At 46.0% G+C, this 25197-nt stretch overlaps 1 protein-coding gene across 1 annotated transcript in view; it reads right to left on the bottom strand.

The window, feature by feature from the left end:
• BANF2 (BANF family member 2) overlaps positions 1-25197 on the bottom strand; it is a 44080-nt gene that overhangs the window by 5211 nt on the left and 13672 nt on the right. The window contains exon 3 of the mRNA XM_016212030.2: positions 829-956. Within this exon, the coding sequence (XP_016067516.1) occupies positions 829-954 (126 nt within the window). The 5' untranslated portion in view covers positions 955-956. The remainder of the gene's footprint in view (positions 1-828; positions 957-25197) is intronic.

Here is a 25197-nt window from a genome sequence, read left to right as displayed (position 1 = left end):
CTGGAAGCAGCCGTGCACCGTGCGGGTGCGAACCAAGCTGCGTGTGGGCCGTGCCCGCAGCAGCTCCCGCCTCGCCGGGTGTTTCTGCGCTTTCTGCCCGGAGGTGCAGGCTGATGTTGACAACTGAAGGGAGCAAGTGACAATAGTTCTGCCGGTGGCGCCTCTCTCGATGGAGCCGGAGCCGTGCCAGGCTCCGTGTGAATTTCCGTCGGCCTCTGTGCGTGCTCCCTCTTCGGGTGCTCACTGGGACCACCTCCCATTCCGTCCTTAAGTTCCAAGCAGCCTTCTAGCAGCTCCATAGAAACAATCACATAGAGAAGAGTGTTCAGGTGCCATTATACATCCTTGAGGCCCTTGGGCTGAGAGTGACATCTTCAAGCAGCTCCCACCCTCTGACTCCGGCGTAGACCCCAGGCTGCTGTCACTCCACCTGCCTTCTCAAGGCCGGCGCCCTGCTAGGGCGAGTGAGACCCCACAGGTCTCTTTATGGGTGTGAGGCCTGCACCCAAATCATCCATCCCAACAGCTCAGCCCCAGGCTGGGGCCCCTGTCGACCTCCGGGTGTTTGAACACCGAGTGAATCATGCCTGGCTCAGCTGCTCGCAGCCAAAGAGATTCAGTTTCCCCATCACCCACTGGCCCTTGAGGCGGCCCGAGCACGTGGGTGGAGCCGGTCACACAGAAGCATGCGGCTCCCTGCCAAGTGGCAGTTTGCTCTCTCACGGCCACTTACAGAGGGACATGGAGCAGTGGCTGCCATCTGGCAGAACTAACTAGGGGAAGAGAGGCTGGGAAGAGAAGTTGGAGAAATGAGGAAAGAGGAATTACCTTGTTGAAACCTTTGGAGACCAAATTCATTGCAAGTTCATGGCTGATCCCATCTACCCAGACAACATCTTTTTCTCCAATGGGTTCAGAGAGGAAAGCTCTCAGCCTGGCAGACATGTGATCCATCTCTGCAACAGCAGTGGAGGAACAGTGTTAAGAAACGGCTGGCCGCTCACCGTGTGAGTGGACATCGGGGAACTCCCTCAGCCTGCCGAGGGACAGGCAGGGAGAGATGGCAGGATCCCTTTCACCTCCCAGATTTATTGGGGACTTTGAGATGCCAGGTGCCATGCCCAGCACTGAAGGCCTTTACACATCCGTTTCCACCTGGATGGACTGAGATGTGTAATGATGGCTGCACATGAGCCTAATAAAACCCCACAAATATCTGGGTGTGCTCGATACTAAGAACTGCAATGATCCTTTCCATCTCTTCCCATGCTACATGCTTAAAGAAACATTGCTTCTCTTAGCTAATTATTCCACCTTCTGAATCACACAACACTTTTTCATATTTTTATTTTTAGCATTTATCACACTCTGTAATAGTTGGTTGTTTGGTTGTAAGTAACAGAAAGCTCTTAAACTGGATCAAATATTAAAGAAGACAATAACAAAAGCCCAAGGGTAAAGGTGGGTAAGGCACAATCAGGTCACAGCTCCATTTCTCTGATTCTTTCCGTTTTTCCTCCTTGCGTTGGCTTCAGTCATGGTTGTTTCCCCTCACGGTGGTGAAATCGCGGCTCCAGCACTTATATTCCCCAACAGTGGCACCCCAAAAAAGAAGAGAGAAAGGTGTCTCTGAGGAGTTCCAGGCAGAGCCTCATTCAGTCTCGAAGGTCTGCATAGAGTCACTGTGTAAGCCTAATGTCAGCTGTATGCCCCAGTCCTAGACCTGGGAGTGGAATTGGCTTTCTCTAAGTCACATGTAAGCTGTGAGTTCGAGTATAGTTACCTGAACAAAACCAGGATTATTATTCAGAGTTGGGGAGATAGGTGTTAGAGCCATGTAACCGTAACATCCCACTATGGTCCACCCTTTTGGTGAACCAACAATCATACCCACACTTGGCTTAAAAAAACTCATCCCTTCCCCTAAAGGGTGAAGTCCTATGATTCAGCCAGTTGTTGCATTCAATTCAAGTTCATTATTTTTTGGAAGACACATCATAGTTTCCATCATGTCTGAAAGTAGCTACTGGTGGAATGGTAACCTATGAACTAAATTCTGAAGATCCCCACCATCAGCATAGCCAGCAATGCCAAGAAAAACCCAGGAGACCTGCATTAAGCATTTCCAGAATGGGAGTTCTCCATTTGGAAAAGGGGAGCAATGAGAAACACATTCGGTTGTCCTTGGTCAATAGTACAAACAATATTGAGGAAATAATGAGGACTCATTGTCCTGGTGGTAAAGCAAGTTCCTAAGTCAGACAAGACGGCAGCCCCCAGTTCTGAGTTTGAGTGTGTCTACTCCATCTACTGCCATGTTAACATCTGAGTGGGCATGAGGTTGATGCCTTCCAAGGAGAGTCCCTGTTTTAACAGCCACTTCTTGTAGGTACAAGTTCAGAGATTGTCCTGAGTGATGGGCAATCTCAGGCCATAGTTGACCACTTGCTTTGACAATTCAGCTCCCTTAAAAATTTAATGGGTTTCTTCTATTTAAGTTCATGGGCTGGTAGTTTGAGCTGAGCTACTGACCTCAGTATCCTTTGTCTGGCAGCTGGCCTCTGTGCCTTGCCCACTGCCCAGCTCCTCAGATTAGTGGCATCTTCCTTCATTTCTGAAGTGGAGAGCTACCCAAATTTGTTCCTTTCCATCCAGCTGTATCCCAGCTGCATCTTCACAATAAGTCAATTGTCCCCTTTATCAAGCTTGACATCCTTAAGATGCTTGGAAGAGATGTGGAAACTGGGGCAAAGTTTTTCCGGGGCCCCACTCTTTTCCTTCTGATAAGTCACCCAACTTGTTGCCTCTGTTTTGACTTTAGCCAGAAAAGTCAGCTTTCCAACCCATCAGGACTTGCTCGTCACTGTCCAGTCACTTTCGATTGCAGGCCACAGGCAGAAAGGCCTTCTGCTAGCAAAGCTGTATTATCATCTCTCTCCACTCTCAAATGGGCACCTTGCCCCTAAATATGAGTCTTCTGGGACCTTAATGAAGACTACCAGAGGTAGCCAACATCCTGAATATTTCCCACCAGATCTCCAGGTGTCATGTCTCCATGCTTAGAAGGCCCGTGACCCAGGGTACAACAGGCCCACCAGACCAGCCATTTGGCTAAACCAGGATCTCCGTCTCCCTAGATGGAGCAAAGACATCCTTGCTGCTCTCTGCGTGAACATCTGTTTTCAGCCAACCCACATTTAAGGTTTGCTCACTGTCACATCCTCTTAGGTTATGATACAAGCAATAGAAAATCCAGCTCAGCATAGCTTACACAGTAGGAGGCTTTATTAGCATAAGCTACCCGAAAGTCCAGAGGTGAATCACATGAGGTTTGATCAAGACTCCAGCTTGATGTCCCTGCAACACTGTTGACTCAACCTTTCTTTACATATTGGCTCAATCCTCAGCTTGGTTCTTCATGGAAATAATAAGGCTGCAGCAGGGCCTGTAGTGGTCTTTTTAAGCTACCCCCCAACCCCCCACCCCCCTGCCAAGAAAAATGCTGTTTTTTCCTAGAAGCCACCAACAAATGCCTTCTTCAGTCCAAATCATCAGATGCCAGGCTCTAAAATGCTATCTATGGCCTAATATGAGTGTCCTACCTCTAGTTCAGAAAGTGAGTGTTACCTGCAAATCACAATGGCTGTAGGGTGGGGATGGGGCACAAAATCGGGGTAGTTGCCATGTCACTGGGGGTAGTTACCCTATACCACAATACAGAACCACCACATATTCCCCAGTAGATCATAAGGTCCCAAGGGCCTCAGCTGCCTCTGATGGCCTTTGCTCCCCACCTGAGCCCCAGCCCCAGTGCTTGGTACTGAGCCTTGCACATGGTAAGCACTCAGTGACATAAACGACAGCTGCATCCATTGCTTTCAAATGTCTCTCTTTCATAGCACTAGTCCCTTTGCCTGTCTCCACACTCCCAATTCTCCTCCAGACCTTTCTGTAAAGTCCAGCTCTCCCTGTAAGCCTTCTTGCCCTCAGATGTTTTGTGACAATTCAGATGAAACTAAACTGTTCAGGAAGTACTGGATCTGGCCCTGTCTGGTGTGGCTCAGTTGGTTGGGTGTCATCTCACAAAAAGGTTTTAGGGCACATGCCTGGGTTTCAGGCTCGATCCCCAGTAAGAAGCATGCAGGAGGCTGTGTGAGGATGTTTCTCACATCAATGTTTCTCTCCCTCTAAAAATCAATTTTAAAATCTTAAAAAAAAAAAAAGTACTGGATCTAAAGGCACCAATCTTAGGAGTCAGGGGGCTCCTAAGGAAAGTGGTCTAAACGTGCTGGCCGATTCTAGGAAAGGAAACATAAGGCAAGAGAGGTTGTCCAGGTCCCCTGACCCTGTGGGTCTCAAATACATGAATGTGTGAGCTGCAAATACATTATATACAGAGGGCACTGATCTCTCTCTCTAGCAGCTAACTATGAAGATTGCTCTCAATCTGTGAAAATGTGTTGATGGGTGAACTCGGCAGCACCCATCACCTCGTGGACAATGAACCAGGATTGGTGGCTCAGCTCAGGGTGGGTACGTAAGAGATCGGGATTTCTGAGTAGGAGAAAGGGCCTGAGCATGCTGGCAGGGCTCCCCAACTCTGCTGAGGGAAAATTCCATTCACTATCCATGTTGGCCACCTGTTAAGTCAAACATCTCTGCCCATTATAAGAATAAATGGAAACTACAACATCGTTATCAGTTTACCAACAACATCAAAGACAGGTAATACCTAGTAATACCTTGCATGTGTTTGCTTTTCTCGCACACCTGATCTCACTTTGTTCCTTGGAATGCTGTGGAGCATGGGCAGTGATTTTACTCTCCCAAAGACGAACTAAATAACAGGGCTTTGCATTAATTAGGATGCCTTTGTCCGAAATAGTGGTTCTCAACTAGGGACAAATTGCACCCCCATAACATTTGGCAAGGTGTTGGGAACACTTTTGGCTGTCACAACTGAGGGAGGGGACAGTGTGATCAGCATCTAATGGGTAGAGGTCAGGGTCGTTGCTAAACATCCTATAATGCACACAATAGCCCCCTACCCCCAACAATTATCCTGCCACCATGTCCATAGTGTCAAGGCTGATAAACCGTTGGCTACAAGTAACAGAAAGCTTTATTCAAACAGTTAAACAAGAAATACATTTCTAATCTCACATAAACAGAAATCCACTGCTGAGATGGACCCAGGATTTTGTCAGTCAGTGCTCTGTGTTATCAAGTACCAGCCTAGCTGTCCCCACGGCCCCAAGATGCCTACATGGAGACTTTCAAAGGAAGGAGAGGCCATTTCTTCCTGGTGGCCCCGGAGCATCTTCAGTAGAACTTCCCTTAGTTTCGTTGGCCGGACCAGGCAACACGCCCACCCCAAAACCAATTACTATCTGGGAGAGAGGGACCACGTGGAGTGTGGATGAAGTCAGCCTCCTGAGCATGTGGCTGCTCAGGGAATGCAAGAGAGTGAAAGATTCTGTAAGAAGAAGGGGGAGAGGAGGTTGAAGCTGGGTAAGCAAACGACCTAATGACCGTGTCCACTATGTCTTCTAACCCTGCTCTAATATTCCGTCCATCACAGCTAGTGCTTCTCAAAGTTTCCCATGTGTGCAGACCACCCGGGGGTTCTTGTTAAAAATGCACGTCTTCTTGATACAGCAGGTCTGGGGTGGGGCCCAAGATGCTGCATTTCTAACAAGCTCCTGAGAAGATGCCAATGCTGCCAGCCCACAGGTCACACGTCAAGTAGCAAGGTGCTACATGATGCCACTTATTCTTTTTATGTTATTTTCTATTTGTGTTATTTTCTATTTAAAGTACAGATGTCTCCCCTTATTTTGGGGGAATACATTCCAAGACCCTCAGTGGATGCCTGAAACCGTGGATAGTACCGAACCCTGTAATATACTACAGCGATTTTCAACCGGTGTGCCACAAGAATTTTTTAAACATGCAATACCTGACTATTTAATCCGGGACACTGATCTCCTTTCTCTTAGATTGTCAACTAAAAAAATCACAACAGCCAACCCAACAACAGTTGTCCAGTATGAATGAATCAAAATTATACTTATTTTTTTATCAGATCGGCAAAAAATATATTTTTTGGTACGCCGCAGAATTTTAGTAATTAGTTTACGTGTGCATGAGAAAAAGCTTGGAAATCACTGAGGTGCTGTTTTTCCTACACACATGTACCTTTTTACTTAAAGGAAGCGCTTTACCACTTCTCTTTGGCATGTCTGGATTGCCAGCATCATCTGTGCTCTGGGGCCACTAGTAAGTGAAATAAGGGTTACTTGAACACAAGCACTGCAATACCTACTGACAGTCAATCTGGTAACCAAGAAGGCTATTTAAATGACTAATGCGTGGGTGGGGATCACATACAGTGTGGAGACAGTGGACAGCGGATGATTCACAGCCCATGTGGGATGGAGCAGGACAGCCCAAGATTTCATCACGCTACTCAGAGCGATGCACAACTCAAAAGTTATGAATCATTTATTTCTGGAATTTTCCATTTAATATTTTTGGACTGCCGTTGACTGTGGGTAACAAACTGTGGAAAGCAAACTGCAGATAAGGGCAGACTACTGTACACAGAGCATAAAACTTACCATCTTAACCATTTTTAGGCACACGGTTCAGCGGTGTTAAGCGTATTTACATTGTTGTGCAATCATTCTCCAGAACTCTCTTCATCTTGCAAAACTGAACCTCTGTCCCCGTCAAACAACAAATCCCCATTTCCACCTTCCCCCAACGGGCTTTCCACCACCATCCTAACATCTGTCTCTGTGAATTTGACTTCTGTAGGTGCCTCATTTTGTCCTTTTGTGACTGACTTGTTTCACTTAGCTTGATGTCCTCAAAGGTCAACCACGCTGTGCCATGTGTTAGAAGTTTCTCCCTCCTTAAGGAAGCTCACTTTATATGTATACATCGCATCTTGCTTATCCGTCCATCCGTCGGTGGGTGTTGGGTGGTTTCCGACTTTTGGCTGTTGTGAAAAGGTGGCTATGAACACAGGTGCACAAGTATCTCTTCAAGACCCTGCTTTCGAGTCTTTGGGGGTATATACCCAGAAGTGGGACTGTTGGATCATAAGGTAATTAATTCTGTGCTTAATCTTTTGAGAAACACCCATACTGTTTTCCGTAGTGGCTGGACCAATGTCACTTAATCTTAAACTTGACAGAACATTAGACTCTCATTGGGAGATTTACAAATTACAGATGCTTGGGTCCCACTTCCAAGGTTTGATTTAATTAGCATAGCTTGTGGCCCGGACATTGGGATTTTAAAAAACTCCCCAGGTGATTCAATATGCTGCAAAGTTTGAGAGACACTGCTTCCTTGACATTTGGTTCTTTCTCATGAAACTATGAGCAGGTTTTCTGGGATGATGGGACTCCAGCTAAGTGGGACTTTATGGTGGGCTCTCTAGCATCTGAAGCACCAGATGGCATATGCTCAGCAGCTCACAGACGGTATCTACCCCCCATCCTCACCCCCAATCACAAGGCACATCTTATCTTCATTAACCATCAACAGGAAGGTTTAACTATGACCCTTGATGGCTTTGAAGTCAGAGAACTTCAGAGCAAGCAGACCTCAATACCAGCCTATCCACCCCTTTTCTTTTTAATTTAAAAAAAATGGTTCTTTACTTCAAAGGAAATTTTACCTGGAATCCCTTTATATAAAATAGATCAAAGCAGAATTACTCTGTTGACTTGGGAATGAGGTGAGGGTACCAGAGAGGCTCCTCTTCCCCCAAAACACAAAGTCATCTCCATGGCCCTCCTTGCACTCCCCCAAACCCTTTCTGATCTAGCCTAAACCCCTCATTTTACCCATAAGAAAATGGAGGCCCAAGAATTTAAGTGACCTGCTCAAGATCATGCACCTAGCAAAGTACAGTTGGCTCCATGTTTCGCAGAGGTGCGTCCCCCTTCTAAATCACTCAGCATTTCCTGGGTGGGCTTCCAGGTGGCTGTGTTATGGGCAGATTAAGCACTTGGCCACCATGTGACAAAACTACTGCAAATGCCTTAAATAGTCCTGTAAGAGATTCTCGTGTTTACAGTGTATTCTCTCAATTACTTCATTTTGAACCACAAAGTACTGTTGGTGTGGGGGTGGGAGGGCACATTGACAAGAAATGACCTCAATCAAGTCTGGTTTTAGATGCTTAGAGAAGTCACCTGTTTAAACAAGGAATAAAAGTCAATGGAATCTAATCATGGTTCCCAAAGGAATGACCTCTTAGTTGCAGATGTTTGACTTTGTTTAAAGATCATTTTAAAAATCTATACAATAGGTCTTTACGGGGAGGCATCACAAATATGCCCTATTAGATAAATGGGGTGGAAGTGATGCCACAAAAAATGGGTATTTGGGACTTGGGATACAATTTTCAATGGGATATTATACACGAATTCAAAAAAATGACATCTCTTAACAGCAACCATTAGCTGAAACTGGTCCTTGTTCTCTGAAAATCTTACAAGGTGACTCAGAAAGTGACCACAATGGTGAAGACACTGATGCGGATCAGTGTCTTGAGATATAAATGGAAAAAGTGCTATATTTCTAAGTATATTATTTTATATGTGTGATTTTAAATGTGTGGATTAAATTATGGAACCAATATGTGTGAATTACATTATGGAACCAAATGATATAAGTAGACTATTTATACGCCTAAAATTTTATATTCAAATGGCCAAACATTTTGGGGGGTCTTCTTGTTGAGAAAATGGGGTATTATATTTTCATGCTTGCTTTATATTTCGGCATATATGGGATTGCCCCAGGAACTGAGATGTTAAAAGTCAAACCAAGTTTTTTTGCCCTCAGCATTTACTGAGGGTGGTAACAAGGGGTAGGTGGGGGAAGGGGAATCTGCATATATGTTAACATTATTGAAAATATTTTGCTCTATAAAATGTCCCACGTAATAAATCTTTTGGAATTTAATGCGGAGAAAAAAAGTATACCTTTCAAAATTGGTATATTTCTACCTTTATGATAAAAAGAATTTGTAAACATATTTCTCTTTTTACTCAGCCTGCTAGGAAGCTTTGAGCTCAACATGATGACCGTATAGAGAAACTAGCGTGGATTAAAACCCCTCCCTCATAGTGCTCATTTACTTCGTCTGTTCAATGCCTTCATTTTCTCTTCCCACCTTTAGTTTCAAATTTAAATACATGTGCTCAAAGTACTCAACCCTTAATTAAAAGCTGCTTTATTATATGTTCAAAGCCCCAAACATATGGAGAATAGAAAAAGTTCTAAACTAAGCAGATTTATGGGAAAATTCAGGATCCAATTCTATGTCCTCAAAACACTGCAGCCTCAGAGCACCAGACGAAGGCAAGAGAATGGGGGTGAGAAGGACCTCAGGATTGTCCCTACAGAGGCCCTTGGTCTCCAGTGACAGGATGGTGGGATGATGGAGTTGGACCAGGAGGAAGGGAAGAAACTACACACTTCCCACCAATCAGGGTCCAAAAGGATGCTGCCTGTCAAACACCATTCCTGACTCTCAGTACCCCCTCCCCTCTCCCAAAGCTGCATCTTCTCGCTTCAAAAGACCAGGCTGGCCCCCTCCAGTCACTCATAGAGAAAGGGTGGGGAGAAGGGTGGTAATGTTTCTATGACATCGAGGTCTGACTCTGAGGAGCCCCTTTTCCCTGTTAAGCTGCTAAGTGTCTGAGGAGACCCCGTAAGGCTGCCTCCCTTTTTGGAAGGAAGCTCAGGGACTCAAGACATAGAGCTCGGGTATGTGTAGTCAACTAGAGGATTACTTTCCGGGAGCCCGTGCTCACCACAGTGTCCCGGGGCTGGTGGGGAACCACTCCTCACCTTCTCAGGCACACCTATGAATGGCTTTCGCATGAGAATTGCTCACCTGGGGGATCTCAGCCGGCTGGCAGCCCTCTGCCCCACCACCCATGGGTAGCCTACCTGAGGAGGAACTAACAGAGAGAAAAGCAGATCCGAGAGGAGGCCTCCAGCAGCACAGACAGGCGGGAGAGGTGCCCAAGCGACGGCATCAGCAGTAAGAGGGTGGAAATAGCTGTCCTTTCAATTACTGGCTGTGAGACCTTAGCTCAGTTTCCTCATCTGTAAAGTGAGGATCATATCCCCCACCCACAGCACGGTTGTGCAGATCAGATGAGTTAACTGACTGTCAAATGCGTAGTATCCTGTCTGGAATAGAGGAAGCACCACCACAGGCGGACTGATCCACTGGGGTTACATTCAATCATTATTCCTCAAGCCTGTTATCAAACAATTCTCTATGGGTATGTGGTCAAGTTGATCTGTTTCTTCCAAGCGCTAGTATCTTCTAAAACATGAGCTTAATGGGTCCTTCATGCATCATGGAAAGTTCTTGGCATCCATCCCTGTGAGAGACACCCTGTGTACCCTGCTCAGCATCCACGCTCTCTTCTTCTGGGATCATCACCCCTACTTCCTTGTAGGGACCAGTTTTCCCCAAACCTCATTTTCTGTCTTCCTGACACCCTGGCTCTAAGGGGCAACCATGTTCAGGCCCGGCCAATGAAACTACAGTATCACTTTGGCTATAGTGATTGCTTCAGAAATGGGGACCCTACCTAGCCCAGGCCAAGTCTGGGAGCTCTGTTAGAATCACTGTAAAAAGGCTGTCTTTCTCTGGAAAGACTGGGGAGCTGGTGGGATGTGGGTGCATAACCGCTGGTGACCATCTTGGCCATTTCCTGCGCCGGAGAGCCTGCCTGGGAAGGAAGCAACATGTAGGAAAGCAAATCTGAGGGAAGGAAAGGGACAGATGCCCCAATAATCATTTGCAGGCCTGGGTTTAGCCATGCCTGAAGGCATCTATCCCCAGACTCTTCAGTTATGTTAGGCAATATTTCTCACTCTCGTTTAATTCTGTGTAAGTTGGGATTGTGCTATTTGAAACAAAGGGTTCCAATGAAAACGCCCCCGATTTCACGCACTTAGTCATTCAGCAAGTTACGGCACTGTTCCTACTTTGTGCCAAGTACTATGTTAAGCACAAAAGCATCTTCGTTCTGCCCAGAGACTTGTGACAAAATTAGTCCCCTTGGCTTAGGCAACAGGGATGGAAAAAATCACTTTTCAATGACCATTAATGTTCACCGCTCAAAAATAAAGGTAATATTTGCCTTCCTTGTCCTTAGATCCAAGCCTACAATGACAAATAAGACCTTTGGTGGCTGTCTTACACATGACACTTTAAGGCTGAAAATATTCCACTGTATGTATATACCACATTTTATCATCACCTATCGCTAATTGGAAAGTCTGTAAGTGGTTAATACCCAAATAAATTCAGTGATTCCTCAGACTTTTACCAAGCACCATTTGTATACCGGGACTTGAGTTAAGTCTATGAGCCTGGAGGACCAGGTCTAATGTAGGTACCTCTTCCAGAGAAAACGTAATTGGCTCATCATGAGGTATAACAAGCAGAACTCAGAGATAAGGGTCGCATTCCTAGAGGCAAGAGGTTCCCTCTTCAGGGAGCTAGAAATGAGAAGGAGGATTGACTTTATGGACCCTAGACTCCACTCAAAGGGCAATCTGGGTCTGAAGGAAACTGCTAGATTGCTTCTGGGTATGCTGAGTTGGGGGTAGGACACCTGAGCCTGATCTTAGCTCTGCCCATGACCAGCAGTGTGACCTTGGGCAAGTCACTTTTGTTTCATATTTATAAAATCATAATGCTGGATGTGCTGGAACCCACTGTTCTCACCTCTTCCAACATTTTATGTCTTTGTTAATTTATAGTCTTTAGATGGTACAAAATTTATATGGGTCTATGATCCCTATTCTGCCATTTTTGAATTCAAAAGTTTCTGGAAACCAGAAGATTTTTAAAAAAACTACTTGGCAGCAAAACCTGGCCTGAACTGACATGAAGCTATTTATAGTTTTTATTATCCCACTTAGTGTGAATATTTATACATTTGTCACAGGAATATTAATGGGTTTGTTTACAAGGTGCTGAGCCAGACTCCACTGGGAATTTTCTGTAATATATAGAATATGCCTTTCTAAAATTAAAAAAAAAAAAAATTAATTCCCAAAAACATCTGGCTCTAGGGGTTTTGAGTAAGGTATTCTAGACCTATGCTAAGATCACTGTGCCTGCAGCCAAGACAGCTGCAATGGTCCCCTGAAGAAGCCACATGTCTCCCCAGCTTGTCTACATTACACCTTTCTTATCATGGCTCTAAGTCTCCCAATCTTCTTCCCCTGGATAAACTTGTCCCCTTTCTCTAAAATCCTACCTATGCTGGATATCCTTTGTGTGGATAGTGGTTCTAGTTGGGACTGTTTCTGGTTGCATCTTTCCTTCATGAAAATATTTCCTCTCCTCCAAAGCCCCATTCTCTACAAAGGATCAAGGGCTGATCTAAAAAAAGTAAGTCATCGCCCTAGCTGGGTAGCTCAGTTGGTTGGAGCATCGTTCCATATACCAAAAGATTGTAGGTTTAATTTCCAGTCAGGGTGAGTATGGGGGGCAGCCAATCAATGTTTCTCTCTCACATTGTTTTCCCTCTCCCTCTCTCCCTCTCTCTCCAAAAATCAACAAAAACATATCCTTGGGTGATGATTTAAAAATATTTTTTAAAAATAAAAAAAATTAAAAAAAATAATTCATCTAGGGAATTGATGCATGTATTAGTTACCCTCCATGGACAATAGAGACTCTTAAAAATTTTTTTTTTTAATTGAAGGCTCTTTAAAGTGGCCTGGATAGCTGACTACTCACAGTGAGAAACTGAAAAGAGAGAGCGTAGTAGGTGTTATTGGTGCCATGCCCAGATTCCTTGCACCAGCTGGTGCACCCATTCCCAGTTGCTAAAAGTGCTCACTAACACGCGATGGCTCTCCTGGGAGTATTGGCTTCCATTGCTAATGGAAGCCCCCACACCTGGAGACACCTGGGAGGTTAGGGGGCCCAGGCCCTGTCTGAGGGCAGCCAATGACCCCTGACACTGCGGTACAACAACCCGGACCCCTTGTCTCTAGGTGGGATGAACTCTCTGCCACAACCCTACTCCAGAGTTCCTGTGGGATCAGGCGGAAGATGATTCCAGCAGGCACCAGCCCTGCTCAGCTTCTTCCCCGGCCCTGCTCTCCCCGCTCTCTCCCTCACTGGGCCACACGCACCTGAATCCTGGTCTCGGGGAACCAGCCAGAGACATAACACTTTGCTGACTTAGCTACCTGTCCCTGTACCACTGGGTGGTGCCTAAGAATAAACAAGTGCATTTTCTTTGCACATCTAAGCATAATGCAAGTGAATTTGTGACTGTCTCCACTGTGTAGTTATCAATGTCTTAAGGAAAGAGTGACTCTAATGAGGGGTTTACAGGCCCTGGCGGAAGACTCCCAGGGATGCAGTCTGGAGGCGGGCAGTCAAGACTACTTCACACTTTTCTGCCTGCAGGGCTGACTGGGTGGCTGCTGGGCTGGTCTGTAACCCAAACCTCCCATGAGGATCCATTCCCCCAAACTAGCATAGGCACATTTAGGAAATATAAATACAAGATGCCCAGTTAAATTTGAATTTCAGATAAATAAGTAACTTTTTAGTATATCCAAGTATTTAACAAGACATACTTATACTAAAAGAGATATTTGTTGTCTATCTGAAATTCAGTTTAACTGGCATCCTGCATTTTTTCTGGCAGCCCTCTTCCACACCATCTGACTCGGCAGAAGCCCCGAGATCTGCTCCCACTCCCAACCCTCAGCTACTGAGTGAGCTGCAGGAGTCAGAGAGTTTTCCTGTTGGAGTTTTGCTCCTGGCTCAGCCTCTTTCAGGCAAACCACTTCTGCCTCCTCCCACTCTGATTCTGCTGAAAGCCACGGACTCACGAAGTTCGAGCTAAAGAGGAAACAACATAATAATACATAGCGAGGGAGATCATTGTGGTAGGACAACATGTCACTCAGAAGTCACCTCAGAGACAAACACTAGTTTGGACGTCAGCATGTCCCTGCTCATCTGGAAAGAACGTCTAGTGCCAGCTGAGGCTCACCCTGAGACTCGGAACAGAATACGGGTTGCAGGCAAGCGAGAGAAACGGAACCAAAGGGGGCCCGTGTTTGTTGAGCACCTACTACGCGCCTGTCTCTTTATGGCCATCATCATACTTAACCCTCGAAATTAACTTGGCAGCACCAGAGAATTTTTCCTATTTTGAGAGATGGGGAAACTGAGGCCCAGGGGGAAAGGCAGTACTGGGATGTACTCCAAAGCCCATGCTCTTCCCTCTGCAGGATCACAGTCAGAAGAGCAAAGGCAATCGATTGTAGCAGATGCCCCCCTGCCTACCGACATCCCCTCAGGGCTCACAGTCCCCACTGCAGGCACCTGTGGGTAAAGCACCGATAGGTAAATGAACACACAGTCCCCGCGCCCCTCAGGCAGAGCATCTGAGGCTTGTTCCAAGTCGCCTCCCAGATGTCCCGAGGGCCTGCGCCTCGACTGCCTGTGGAGGGAGCCTGCTCCCCATCACAGTTACCCCTCCCTGTCTTGCTGCCTCGCTCCCTTACTTGTGTGACCTGGATTCCCTCCCAGATTAACTACAAATGGCCCAATTTATGATGGTTCGGCTTATGATTTTTTGACTTTATGGTGGTGCAAAAGGTACACATTCAGTAGAAACCACACCTGAATTTTGAATTTTGGTCTTTTCCCAGCCTAGTGTATGCGTAGGATACTCTGGTGATGCTGGGCAGCGGCAGATAGACGCAGCTCCTGGGCAGCCACGAGACCACGAGAGTAAACCACCAAAGCTCTACAGTGTGTTCATTGCGTTCGGTGACGGCCCATCTGTGGGCTAATGTAAGTGTTCTGAGCATGTTTAAGGTCGGCTAGGCTGAGCCGTGATGCTCAGTAAGTTAGGTGTATTAAATGCACTTCTGACTTACCTCATTTTCAACTTACCGTGGGTTTACAGGGACATAACCCCATCAAGGGTCCAGGAGTATCTGTACTTGTACTTAAATTAGATTCTCAAAGTTGGGGACCAGGAAACCCAGCCTAACAGAGTAGTTAGTGTTCCTCCAGTCTTCTTAAGGCACAGGGCCAGGCATTTCTCATGTGTTATCTCATTTAATCTGCCCACTATGTGAGGAGGTAAGGTTCTATGATTATGCCCAATTTTACAGATAAGATACATTAATTGACTCCGGGCATTGCTGCACCTCAAACACAAGTGTATCTCAGGCTAAATCTGTGTTCCAAGCAACTCGGTCATCAAGAAAGGCTTCCACTGGGTTTCTGGGCTCTGAGCAATCACTTTCTCTCTTTCCAGCTCTGGACTGAATTCCTCTACTGAGGTGCAAATACAAACTGGGGCTGCAGCGTTGGCTGTCAGCTAGCAAGGGGCATCTTACTGTATAGGTGGAGCTGTACAACTGGTTGGTGTTTTAAGCATTGCACTGCTTCCATTCTAAGATATGTAAGGCCCACATTCTATGTGTCTTCTACTTGTTCTTGGGCAGACAGAGAACCCAGTCCAAGATTCAACTTTCCTCTATCCCTCTGGCGCTCACATTTTGTGCACCTTCCTTTGTCTGCTGGTTCTCAGCACAGCAGTTTCAGTACCTTCTAAGGACCCCTCCAGTTCTGCATGTCTCTGGGTCTGAGGGTCTGAGGGTATGCATCCATGCATCTGTGAGTCTTTATTCAGAAATGGGCTCTAAGTGACTTGCCCAATCTTCCCAAATGCAAAGACCTACTAAAGACTTAAATAAATAAATAAATAAATAAATAAATAAATAAATAAATCACTAAATAAATAAATAAATAAAATCATAGCCTTGTTGACTCTGGCTTCAGAAAGGAGGTCTTAGCAAGAGTTATATTCTTTCTGATTTGTATCCATTCAAAAGCCAGGTTTTCAAAGCCATAAAGAAAGGATTTCCCAAAGATTGCCATTGATTTCACTGATGGAATTCTCATCTGAGCAGATAATGAACTATTTGTATTACAAACAGGACTCTTGCAGAGACTGTATGAAGGAGTTTCAGTAATTTCTGCAGACCTTTTGGATTTTTGGAGCCATCAAAAGATGGGCCTGTTTATTTAAGCACACTCATGGACACAGAACATAACCATATTCCTTAAGGGGAAGAGATTCTGGCTTCCTTGGTCTGGGCAGGACAGTGTTCCCGAGGGAACCTGGAGGAGCATTAACTGCTCTCTTAAGCTGAGTTTCCCAGTCACCAATTTTGAGAGTCTAATTTAAGTACAAGTACAGATACTCCTGGACCCTGATGGGGTTATGTCCTGACAAACCTATAGTAAGGGTTTGTCTCAATGCTGGATTGTGAGGAAAGAGTTTAAGCTGGAAGGGATCTTAGTCATGGTCACCTTTTTGAAATCAGACACCCTTTTGAGTATCTATTAAAAGTTCAGATTAGAGGTTACAAACACAAAAACCAGAGAATCTAGGCAAGTGAAAAAAATACATCAGTGAGCAAAGACAGTGCAAGGGCAATGATAAACAAGGACTGACATTTGGCATTCATCAGGGAGGTCACAAAATGTCATGGACTGTGGTTGCCTGGGGTCTCACATCCCACCAAAAGGAGGTAGCACCCTCGTGGGTCCCAGGTGTCCAGATCTTATGAGTCATTTTAAGAGAAGTCTCAAACTTTGATCTTTATGTGCAAGTTACCAATTTTAAAATATTGGGCAGTGATTCAAATATCTGTTATGCAACATGGACCCAACAAAACAAAGCTGCACCACCAGTTAGCCTCTTTTGCTGCGGACTTTCCTCCAAGCAAAATGCCCAACTTGCACATATATAGTTTGACTTCAAGTTTTGGGGGCTGTGGACCAAGGTCCCAGGTTAGGAACCTCTGTTGTCAAGTTTCAGCTCTTATGAAACCCTCGACTTTGGCTGAGTTGTTCTCATCTTCAACCTGGGAACATGCTCTGATCTTCCCAAGGATATCTACAAATGGGTAGCCACCATTCTTGCTTCCACTCCTTCTTCCACCCAGTGGCCAGGCACTACTCCTAGCCCCTTCCCTTAAATCCTCACTGGGATTTTCATCTCAAAAGCATCCATTGATGCTCAACATCACTAATCATCAGGAAATGCAAATAAAAACTACAATGATATCAATTCACACCTGTTAGAATAGCTATTATAAAAAAGACAAGCAACAACAAGTGTTGGCAAGGATGTGGAGAAATGAGAACCCATATGCACTGATGGCGGGAATGTAAATTAGTGCAGTCACTATGGAAAACAGTATGGAGGTTACTCAAAAATTAAAAATAGACCTACTATGATCCAGCAATTCCACTTCTGGGTATTTATCCAAACAAAATGAAAACACTAACATGAAGAGATATCTGCACACCCATGTTCATTGCAGGATTATTCATAATAGCCAAGACATGGATGAGTGGATAAAGAAAATGTAGCATATATATATACAGTGAGATATCAGGTCATAAAAAAAGGTAATTCTTGCCCTGGCTGGTGTGGCTTGGTTGGTTGGGTGTTGTCCTGTGCTCTGAAAGGTTGCCAGTTTGATTCCACATCAGGTCACATGTCTGGGTTATAAGCTCAATCCCCTGTAAGGACATACAGGAGGCAGCTAATTGATGTTTCACTCTCACATTGATATTCCTCTCTCTCCCTCTCCCTTCTTCTCGCTCTAAAATTAAAAAAAAAAAAAAAAAAAATCAATTGAAAAATACTTTTTTTAAAAAAAATGAAGGAAATCTTGCCATTTGCAATGTGGTTGGACCTTGAAGGCATTATGCTAAGTGAAATAAGTCAGAGAAAAACAAGTAACATATAATCTCATTTATATGTGGAATCTAAAAAATTTAAAGATAAAAACAAACCAAATTCACAGATACAGAGAACAGACTGGTGCTTCCCAGAGGTGTTGGGTGGGGAGTGGGAGATGGGAAAAATGAGTGAAGGTGGTCAAAATGTGAGTGAAAGTGGTCAGCCTCCAGTTGTAAAATAAATAAGCATGGGAATGTTATATACAACATGGTGACTATAGTTAATAATACTGTATTGTATATTTGGAAGTTGCTAAGAGAGTAGATCTTAAAAGTTCTCTTCAGGAGAAAAAAAATATCTGTAGCTATGTGTGGTGTAGCCTTATTGTGGTGATCATTTCAAATAATTATGTTGTACATCTGAAACTAATGTAATGTTATATGCCAGTTATATCTCAATTTAAAAAAAAGCATCTGCTGGTGAAGACTTGATTTCCAGTGCATGCCAGGGAGTGGTCCCCAGTCTCTTCCCCTCAGGTGGCCTTGAGTGTGATGACTGATGCCCACCCAAGTCATGCTTGGCACTGGCTCTTCTCTGAGGGGTCAGGTTCACATGCCCCAACCTGGTCTACATCTAGTTCTCTGTCTGGCCTTTGGATAGAGTCACCTGAAAGTGAGTAAAGAGACACATATACCACCCCTCCTTTTATATAGAGGAAGACTTGGAAAAGCCCTTTGCATTAGCTGGAACTGTGTTATTTTATTTTATTTTTTAATCCCCACCCAAGGATATGTTTTTATTGATTTTTAGAGAGGAAGGGAGAGACAGAGAGAGAGAGAAAGAGAGAGAGAGCGAAACATCGATGTGAGAAACCGATCTGTTGCCTCCCATATGCGCCCCTAATGGGGATCGAACCTGCAAGATAGGTATGTGCCCTGACCAGGAATCAAACCCTCAACCTTTTGGTGTATGGGATGATGCTCTAACCAACTGAGCCACCCAGCTGGAGCTGGTTAGATCTGTGTTTGATCTTGGCTTTGCCCTTTACTAGCTGGGAGCTCAAATCTGATGAGCCTCTCCATTCCCGCCATCACGTAAGGAATCATTACTATGGATAGGTTAGGCACGTTGCAATTCCACAGACATTATCTTATTTAATTCTCAGAACAAAGCTGTAAGGCAGGAACTCATTTTAGCCCCATTTAATAGGTGAAGAAACTAAGGCCTAGAGAGTTTAATAACACATCCAAGAGTGTGCACTTGGCAAGGAGAGCTTGAATCCTTTGTGTTTAGCTAATACTTGTGAGTTCTGCCAACTAACTGATGTCCACTTTCTCTTTTTTATAACTGTGGGCCATTAAGTGGCATAAAAGGAGCATGTATGAAGTGCCCAGACTAGAGAGATCCTCAAAAATGATCCTGTTATAACAATCACCTGGCGTCAGCATGCCACAGCCCTGATGCACAATCTGTCTTGACTTAAAGGGCATATGCCTGCCTCCAGGAACAAGATTTTCCTCTGGCCTGTCCTTCCTGGCACTCTCAGCACCCTTGTTGCTGATGATTCTTTCACATTTGGCTAAGCATCGAGCCTCTCAACCCCATCAATGGCGTCATCTTGCAGGTCAGGTAGACATGTGTTGTTAAGTCCAGTCCCTCATGGCTTTCTGCACTTTGAATAGTTCCCTTCAGGTCTGCAGCAGCGAGGGACATGTCCCAGGCAGGGCCAGCACTCTGTGCTCCCGTAGCCCCTCACAGAGGCCATGCCACAGAAGCCTAAGAGCAGTTAATCAAGGATGTTTGTGAGAAAAGAGAATAAACACTCTCCAGAGGGAAGGAAAGCAACCAGCACTGGGATAGGGCTGCCCTGAGGTACACGGCCATGCTTCTCTGCAGCATCAGATATGGCACGGTACAGCAGGAGGGGATAAGTCCGATATTAACTAGTTGCGTGACCTTGCCCAAGTCAGTTTCCCTTTCTTGGCCTCAGTTGCTTCATCTATAAAATGGGTGACGTGGAGTCAGTTTAATAATTTCCCCATACTCCTGGCGATTCACAGTGCATGTCAGCTTATTCAAGGCCCTGACAAGACCTGCACAGAGAGGGAACAATTGACTTGGCCTAATCCATTATTTCCTGAGCTTCCTGGGCCACACAGCCTTTTCAGTAATATCAGTTAACATCCATTGGGCCAGTGTTCAATGGATTGTGCCTTGGCTAATTTTCAAGTCTCTTCTGCTGCTAAAGTTCTTTAGCTCAATGGTACCTCTGAGTCTGTGCTGGGAGATAGGAAGCCTGGTTAGCTATGGGCCTCCTGGAATTGATAAGGCCCCTGCCCTCTGCTTTGCCAGCCATCACAGAACATCTGTTCTCATGGCCAACTGTGGTGATTTCTTGGCTTCCCATCAGCTCTCCCTCCTTTCCAGTTTTACATGGAGAATCAGACCTTTCCTACTCTCATTCCGTGTGGCTTGGGTGGGGCTGTCCTCACCACCTGGCTCCAAGGGAGAGTACACACGATCCAGGCCTACCCAATGAGATTACACTCTTCCTGGCCACAGTGATTCGTTCACTGTGGGCATGTGGCTCCGGCTAGGCCAACCAGAGAGAACTCAGGCACTTTTGCTGGAAAAATTAGAAAATAAATTGTCCCTCATTTTTCTGTAGTTGCAAAACAGGAAGTTGTCTCTTCGCCCACTTGGGGAGGGCATGCCTGAGACAGGAAGGCATAACTGAAGATGGGGACAAATAGAGTCTTGACAGTATCACTGAGGGCCTGGATCCAACCAGTCCTGAAGCTGTGGCCCTCAGTCATTTTCCTTTAAACTAGCTTGAGTTTGGTTTCTAATTCTTCTTGGTTTCTAATTGCCGCCCCATCAGTTGTACAAGGGACATGGTGAGCATCAAATATTAAAGTAGAGGAGGTAGGGGCCATAGGCCTTTGTGGAAAATGTGTGGGAAGCATTCAGGAGATGGGGTGGGTGGTTCCCCATGGTAGGGTGTGAGCATAAGCCCACAGGCCCAGGAGAAGGGGCTCATCACTGATCACAGGGACTCCAGCAAGAGTGGGTAATGCTTAACCCAGTGTAGTGATGCACCCCCGGTGGGATTTGGGGCACTGTGAGGCCAAATCTAAACACAGGGTCAGCCCTGACCATGTACCCTAATCCAGCCTTGCTACTTCAGTTGTGGTTGTGGATTTGCAGTCTTTGAATCTCCTGGAAGCTTGTTAAAAATGCAGAACCTCAGGCCGCACCCAAGACCTGCTGAATCAGGACCTGCACTGTAACAAGATTTCAGGTGGTTCGTGTGCACATCTCAGTTTGGGAAGCACCACTACAGAGTTATTGGTAGCAGGCAAGGTGGCCATCACCAGTTCCTCCTGTATGCACCATTGCCCTACCCATCAGGAGGTGGACAATTTCCACTCCTCTTTTTTCTGGGCTCACCCTGTGACTTGCTTGGACCAACAGAAGCCAGCTGTCATATAAAAATTCCAACTATTCTGAGACTGCATGGAGATGCCACCAGAGGACCTATGAGTTCCAGGCAACTGAGGGAGGCCTTCTAGGACTGCCTAGTCCAGCCCAGCCCCTAGCTGAATGCAACTGAGCAAGTGACCCTCATTGGTGTTACATGGAGCTGAGCCCCACTCAAATTTCTGGCCCATAGAATCAAGAGAAATAATTAATCATTGATGTTTTAAGGCACTAAGTTTTGGGACTATTTTGTTACACAGCAAAAGATTATTGAGGCAGTGACTGTCTTTCTTCCAAGTGAAAGGAGGCTGAGGAATGGCCCCAGGCCATCTGCTGGATGTTCATTCACTTTGGACCCTGGGCTGAGCACTTTCCACTGGCCAGGTGCTGTTCCAAGCACTGTTCCAGGTCTGGGGTAGAGTGCTGATGAGGACAGACACACTCCTGCTTTTGCAGAACTGAAGTTCTTGTGCAGGGAGACAGCAATAAATGGGAAAACACAATGCAGTGGACTGAATGTTTGTGTCCTCAAATTCACATGTTGAAATGCTAACTCTCAGTGTGATGGTATAGGAGGTGAGGACTCTGGGAAGTGATGAGGTCATTCGGTAATTAGGGTGCAGCACTTATGAGGATAAGCGCCCTTATAAAAGCCCTGCTCTCTCTCTCTCTCTCTCTTTCCCTCTCTCTAGCTCTCTTTTTCTTTCTCTCCCTCCACCATGTGAGGATACACTGAGAAAATGACTGTCTGCAACTTGGAAGTGGATCTTCATCAGAATCCAACCACGCTGGCACCCTGATCTCAGACTTCCAGCCTCCAGAACTGTGATAAATGTCTTATAAGCTTATAAGCTTATTGCTTATAAGCTACCCAGTTGATGGTACTTCGCTATAGCAGCCTGAACTAAGGCACATGATAGTTTCAGAGAGATAAGAAACAATTTCAAGTGGGGATGGGGACAGTATCAGACAACAGCTGATATCACCCCCATCCCCACTCGAAGGGGCTGTAAGGAAGGTTTCTCTGAGGACACACACTTGATCTGAGGCCCTGATGTTGAGCAGGGGCAAATAGTAAAAAGATCAGGGGAAAACGTGACGCTGGCAGAGGGGACAGCAAGTGCCAAAGCCCTGAGTAGGGACATGCTTGCTGTCTGATGGTGAATGCAGACCGAAGGAGGAAAGCTGAGGCTGGGAGGTGAGGTCAAGAGATGAAGTCACAAAAGTCGTCAGGGCTACGGCTGCTCCATCCAGTTTATTGGCCACTAGCCATACAAGGCTATTTTACATTAAACTCAAACTTAACATTAAAATTAAGTATAATTGAAAAAGTCAGTTCCTCAGTCCCACTAGCCACATTTCAAGTGCTCAATAGCCACATGTGGCTACCATACGGGGCAGCGTAGATGAAACATTACCGTCAATGCAGAAAGTCCTATTGGCCAGCACTGGCTATGGAACAAGTAAGAAGTAAGCCAAGGTTCAAGGTCAAACCATGTACTCTTGGCATTCGTACTTCATTAAATCCCTTGAGGTTCCAGTTTTCTCCAGGATTAAATGAGGCTCTTCCAGCCTGACAGTAGGTCCAAATTATCCACAGCGAGATGCCAAGGCCATGAGCAGCTAAACCGGGGTCTTACCCAGAGGGCATGTTCCAGGCCTCATCCATGGTAACTGGCAGCAAAGAGGCCTGTTTAACTGACTTCTTTGCAACCTCATTTAAGCTGTCAATTTGGGGCTCCCTGATGTGAAAAAAAAAAACAAAAACAGAGCATGGCTACTATTTCAGGGCAACATGCAGAAAGGAAATTGCTACAATTAGCCAGAGCTGATTTCGATTAGCATATTTTCTTCCTTGGTATAAAGCATCTAATGGTGTGGAAACAGCTGCTCCATCTTTCCCGTCAAGCAAGGAGCATGGGCAGTGGACCAGGAGGGCCTACAGGAAGCCCAATATCAGCCAGGAAAAAAACCAAAGAGGGGCGAAATAACAGCCCCCGAGGACGGAGGAGTCACTGGTGGTTTGTTTTTCGGACGGATAAATAGGAAAATGCTTCCTTGCACATGCCTGGAGGCGGCAGATGCGGGTGCATTCTCTCCGTGGAGTTACAGAGACCTGCATTGACATTTAGTATCTGTGGCATCTTCACAAGTTTCCTAACATCTGTGACAGTTACATAACCATCTTTATCTGAGAAATGGGGACAATGACACCCACCTGATGAGCTGGGGCTGATTACATGAAAGAATCTCTGTGGACACAGTTGGCATACAGTAGGTGCTCAGTAAATGTTGGCCGAAGCAGAATCTTGATGGGAAAATCTTGGGAAACGAAGAGAGATGGGCGAAGGGATGTTTGATTAGCCTTCACGCTGGTTCCAATCCTGGGCTGTCACTCCTTCCTTTATTCAACAAATATCCATTCTGCGAATTGGACCACCCCCTTAACCAGCCTGGCTTCCTGGTTCCTACCTGCGGCCCAGCAGGTCCATGGAGCTAATCTCTACAGTTCCTTCCTGCTTTCCCTTCCTAACGAAGCTCACAGCCACCCTGGAAGTCCTGACCTACCTGGGTTTCAACTTGGAGGATTTGCAAGGTATCAAGACCCACATCCTACAATCTGAGATTTGGCACAACCTTTAAAGATCTTTTGGTCCAGCTCCCAACTGATCACAAGGATCCTGTCCCAGCCTTACTGATGGAAGGCACCTACTTTGCCTGGACCCTTTCACAGGCACACTCTTGTTCCCCTTCTATTTTCAGAGAGCTCTAATGTTAGGGACACTTCTCTATGTGGAGTGCATATAAATTCTAGGTTAATGTCCCTCTTACAATGTGGCACCATCACAGAGCACAGTTCTTAGTTTCTGCATCTATCAGCGAGCACGAGCATACCTACTTCCCCTTCCCGGTGATAGGAATTAAGAGCAATAACATAGGTAGTGGGTTTGACACACAGTAGGTGCTTAATAAGTGTTTGTTCCCTCCCTGCTCTCCAAAGGAGAACTGGTCGGGCGGAGGACCACGGGCCCTCTAGCTCTGTTCCCCTCGTCAGCTCTTTCGTTTTGGTGGGGCCTGGGCTGGGCCTAACGTGTTCTTGGCAGGCTTGGCAGACTCTGCGTGAAGCAGAGGACTGTGTCCACCATCACAGTAAGACCAAGGAGGAAGGCGCAGCCTCAGGGTAGAAAACTCCCCCCCCCACTCACCTCGCTTTCTGCCTTAGACACTCAGGTAAAGGCAGGAGCTGCTCAAAATCTTGGGTCCCCTGAGAAACCGCCTGTGTGGGAGGTGCCGCAGCTGCGCAGACCTCTTGGTTCTCACAGGCAGTGAATGGCCCGTCTGGATGCATGAAGCTGAGGGACATATAGGCTGTGGAGTGCGTCACAGTGGGGGAGGCTGGCTCTGCCTCCTGGTGCCCCGGTCCCCACAGTTGGCTGCAGAGGCCTGTGGCCCTCAGACCACCCTCAACCAACTGCTGGTGGCCCAGCTGGGAATAGCCAGCGTCCTGTCAGAGAGACAGCTTTCATGGGAGCCCTGCTCCCATGCTCCCACCAGTTTCCATTCTGCCTACTCTACTGGTGTTCTAATCCATCTGCCCACTTCCCAGCATGGTCTCAAATCTCTTTCACTGTCCCTAAAGGGAAGGAAGAGATTTGATAAACCTGGGGGCATGGGGAGTTGGATTTAAAACAGCCAAAGAGCCAGGCCCTGCGTGGCTCAGCGGTTGAGCATCGACCTAGGATCCAGGAGATCAGGGTTCGATTCCCGGTCAGGGCACATGCCCAGGTTTCAGGCTCGATCCCCTGTAGGGGGTATGCAGGAGGCAGCCAATCAATGACTCTCTCATCATTGATGTTTCTCTCTCTCCCTCTCCCTTCCTCTCTCTGAAATCAATAAAGATATATTTTTAAAA

The sequence above is a fragment of the Miniopterus natalensis genome, chromosome 7 (assembly GCF_054644295.1).
Source record: "Miniopterus natalensis isolate mMinNat1 chromosome 7, mMinNat1.hap1, whole genome shotgun sequence".
Taxonomy (NCBI): Eukaryota; Metazoa; Chordata; class Mammalia; order Chiroptera; family Miniopteridae; genus Miniopterus; species Miniopterus natalensis.
The sequence above is the reverse complement of the archived record's forward strand: the minus strand, read 5'-3'. Positions and strand labels throughout refer to the sequence as shown.